Source organism: Plectropomus leopardus, unplaced genomic scaffold (assembly GCF_008729295.1).
Source record: "Plectropomus leopardus isolate mb unplaced genomic scaffold, YSFRI_Pleo_2.0 unplaced_scaffold9464, whole genome shotgun sequence".
Lineage (NCBI taxonomy): Eukaryota > Metazoa > Chordata > Actinopteri > Perciformes > Serranidae > Plectropomus > Plectropomus leopardus.
Genome location: NW_024704148.1, coordinates 1 through 4,121, shown reverse-complemented (window position 1 = coordinate 4,121; position 4,121 = coordinate 1). Strand labels below are relative to the sequence as shown.

At 36.1% G+C, this 4,121-nt stretch overlaps 1 protein-coding gene across 1 annotated transcript; it reads left to right on the top strand.

Moving 5' to 3' along the window:
• Positions 1 to 95: 95 nt before the first annotated feature.
• LOC121940831 (ATP-dependent RNA helicase DDX51-like) lies at positions 96 to 3,367 on the top strand (the record flags this gene model as incomplete). The annotated part of the gene is made up of 7 exons (XM_042483514.1): positions 96 to 285; positions 386 to 501; positions 1,053 to 1,169; positions 1,598 to 1,699; positions 1,878 to 1,941; positions 2,396 to 2,530; positions 3,239 to 3,367. Coding segments are annotated over 7 exons (742 nt in total), but the record flags the coding sequence as incomplete, so codon positions are not given.
• Positions 3,368 to 4,121: the final 754 nt, after the last annotated feature.

Sequence of the window (4,121 nt, the reverse complement as noted above, 5' to 3'; positions counted from 1 at the left end):
GTAATTTTGAAAGAAGTCAAACTGATTTCTTCACGCTTTAAAGGGTTAAAATCACAGTTCTTTGAATGACAGGCAGCATGTGTTTGCCCTCTCAGTCTGTCTCCGCCTCAGATGCCGCTACAGAAGCTGCTGTTTTCGGCCACACTCACACAGAACCCGGAGAAGCTGCAGCAGCTGGGCCTCCACCAGCCCCGACTCTTCAGCTCCATCCGCAGCAGCAGCAACGCCACACCTGCAGCCTCCAGCCAGGAGCAGGGCCGCTTTAACTTCCCCCAGGGCCTGACGGTAACGGATGACCTTTGACCTTCAGAAAGATGCACAGTGATGAGTGGATGATGTCAAAAACTTGGGTCACTTTTTAATAACTGCACCTTTGTGTTTTCAGGAGTATTATGTTCCCTGTACATTAAGCAAAAAGCCGCTCCTCATCCTCCACTTCATCCTGCGCATGAAGCTCAGCCCCGTCCTCTGCTTCACCAACTCCAGAGAGACCGCGCACAGGTTGGATCTCTGTTTAACCCTTTGACAACAGTTTTCATGTGCTGCGTTCGGATGCCTTTCACAAGCAGTTTGACCCTCTGAAACCTGAGCAAATTGGTTTCATTTCTTTTGAAAACGTAGAAAAAAAGAAAAGTAATGACCAACAAAAATTTCAAGACATTAGTAAAACAGTGTCAAGAAAATTAAAAGAGGGGAGGATTATTAAAAAATTATCCAAAAATAGGAAAAATGTGTAGAATTCTAATAGTTTTATATTTAAAATTATGTCACAAACAAAATATAAAATAAAGACATATTTTCTTGATTGTTGTGTACTTTTTGTGTCTTGTCAGCAGGTTTGAGGTAATTTTCTTAGTTGTTTTTTTACTTTTTGGTGCAATTTTTTTTGTTAATTTCTTGTAACATTTTAACAATTTTTTGCAAATTTTTCACATCTTGTGAAGTTGCTCCCCATGTTTAAATCAAACCAATGTGCTCAGGTTCCAAAGGGTTTAACCCATGTTGTTTTTCTTATTATGTTGATGTCGATGGTGGCCTCACTGTGTTTTCAGACTTTACCTGCTGGTGCAGCTGTTCGGTGGAGTTCAAGCTGCTGAGTTCTCGTCCCGACTCTCTCCTGCTGAGAGAAAGAAGACGCTGAAGGAGTTTGAACAAGGAAAGATCCAGCTGTGAGTCTGCATTACAAATAAATACAAAAATAATGATAATAAAAATAAATTAATGGATTAAAAAAACAGAAAAAAAATCTGCTCCTGCACAGTCAGTAAATTAAAAAAAAAATTATTGTTGTTTCAGTTCAGCAAATTTCACGTCGCATTTTATTTCAAGGACACTATTGATATTTCTGTTTTTGCACCCATTTTTCACATTTTCACATCTAAGATCCAAGACTTATTATGCCATTATAATCAACATATTTCTTTCAAATTTTGGTCACAAATTTGTTAAAATCAGTGTTAATGAGCACTTAAATAGGTGTGAGAATATATGTCTATTGTAATTTCTTAATGTATAATTATTTCTGTGTATGTTTTCATTTACTTTGCCATTTATAAATTCCAGCAGAGTGATTTTTAATGAACGTGTCATCCTGAAGGTTGATCAGCACGGACGCGGCTGCCAGAGGCATCGACATCGACGGAGTCAAATCTGTGGTGAACTACGACGCGCCGCAGTACATCAGGACCTACATTCACAGGTGAGCTGTCCGTCAAACATGAGTAACTGTATACGGCTTCTGTCTGATGTTTTCAGACACTAACAGGCTTACTATGTATGTTTTTGATTATTAATGATGATCAGTAGGTGATTCTGCATATAATCCACCGTACTGTGCTCTGGCTGAGTCTTTGTTCTGGATTCTCTGCTGTTTTCAGGATTGGAAGAACAGCACGAGCGGGGAAAACAGGCCTGGCCTTCACCTTTCTGCTGGGAGTACAGGTGCAACACTGCAACAAATATAATTAACCCTTTAACACACGTTTGATGTTTTGCAAAAACATGGGTGAAAAACACAATAAACAACTTGGCAAAAGATGTCCTGCATATTGCAAAAAAAATACTAAAAAAGTCGCAAAATAAAGCAGGGGGAGATTATTAGATATTATCAAAAAATGAGGAAAATGTCCAGAAAACTACATTTAAAAATCTTACATTTAAATTTATGTTACAGGAAAAAACTTTTTTTTTTTAATTTTACCAATTTCTTGCTAATTTTTGGGCCATTTCTTGTTATTTTGCCTGCTGTCTTCCTCTAATGTTTTTGAAAGAAATCAAGCCAATTTGCTCAGGTTTTAAAGTGTTAAAAATGGATGAGAGAAGCAGACAAGAGGTATGAACAGCATAAACAAGATGTAAAGACAAACATATGAAACATTTTTTTCTGTTTTCTCAGGAAAAGAAGTTCCTTCAGATGGTGGGGGAAGCAGGAAGTCCCGGGATTCAAAAGCAGATCGTCAAACCGGAGAACCTGAAGGGTATGGAAGCCCGATACGAACAAACTCTGCAGGAGCTGTCCAGCGTCATCAAGGTAAACTCTAAAATATGTTCAGGAAATAGTCTAAATATCCTCGGTTTAAAATGTTTCTGCCCAGTGTCTAGGGAAAAATATATTTATAATTATCATAATAACATGTTTTAAATTGCGTTACAAAATTTAATTTACATATCTAAACCCTCAAACCCTGAGCAAACTTGGCAACTTATGCTCTGCAAATTGCAGAATGATATGAAAAAGAACTCCCAAAATACTTTATTTATAATGATCATAATTATGCATTTAAAATATTTTATTATTTTTAAGCTTTATTTTAGGAGTGACCCAGGAAAGTCAAAACTACCTGAAAATTGCTGAAAATTCAGTATTAAAAAAAAGAAAGAAAGTCAAACAAAAGAAATTACCTATGAAAAAGTGCTTAAAAATTCAAATAATTTTGCAACATCATTTAAAATCTATCATTTTGATAATCATACATATACTTTTCCCCAGATGTTTTCCCTAGACATTTTCCCCTACCTTAAAAAGAAATCAAGAAATCTGGCAGCAATGAATTTGTCAGATTAAATGCAGCAGTAGTTTCTGTCTCCCACCTCATGAAAACCAAGTTTTAGTCATTTTCTTGCACTGACTTGCGTACACAAAAATCTTAACCTCCAGCAAAGCAGTGCTCACCTGATATTAAAGAGTTAATTAATCACTGTTTTCTACAAAAACACCACCTGCTGTTTGTCTCTACAGGGTGAGAAAGCCAAATAACGGAGCACACACCTTCTTCTCTGAGCTGACATCTGTGCTGATTAAAGACCACGTGGCTTTTTTCCAGCTGTACTTGAGTTACGAATGTTGTTTAATAAAATGTTAAATGTGTGTTGTGAAGCTGGTGCTTTCATTTTCCCGTGTTCACAACAACATACATCACTTAAAAAGCAGTTTTTGGACACGACGTGGCCTTTGAATCAGTTTCAACACCTGTTCATTGAGACAACAACATGTGGAAAATGGCAGTCTAATAAAGACACTTTGAAGTTAACCCTTTAGGACTGTTTGATGCATTTTACACACTTTTCATTCTTCATTTTGTAAAATACTTTTGGCTGTGTTAATGCGTATGGAATACATTTTGGCAGGATGTGCATTTTTGTTTAATCTTGGAATTTCCAGCTCAGCTCCCACAATAAGTCTAAAATACACTGTGGAAACTAAATTGTTACATTCAGACTGTTAAGTGCAAAAAAACAAAGTGCCATTGATATCTATTTAAACTTCATTTTTTGATCCCACAGCCATCAAAGCATAAAAACATGCATTGTATTATTTCTGAGTGTCATTCTGGACTTTTGCCTTGGAATTTGTCATTTTTACTGTTTTCCACCTGATGATGTCATTTAAAAAAGAAAAAAACAAACCACATTTGGCATATGGAGAAAATACATGCTTTCCACTAGGTGCACTGTCACAATCAATGTTGCTGCTAATCAGTGACATATCCCACAATGTGATCATAATAATAACAACAAAAAATCTGCTTTGCATGCAGTATATTGAGTATAATTAATTTTTTATGGGTTGTATTGTATTTTCATTGGAAAAAATAAATAAATAGTGGCATCATGAAAAAAAA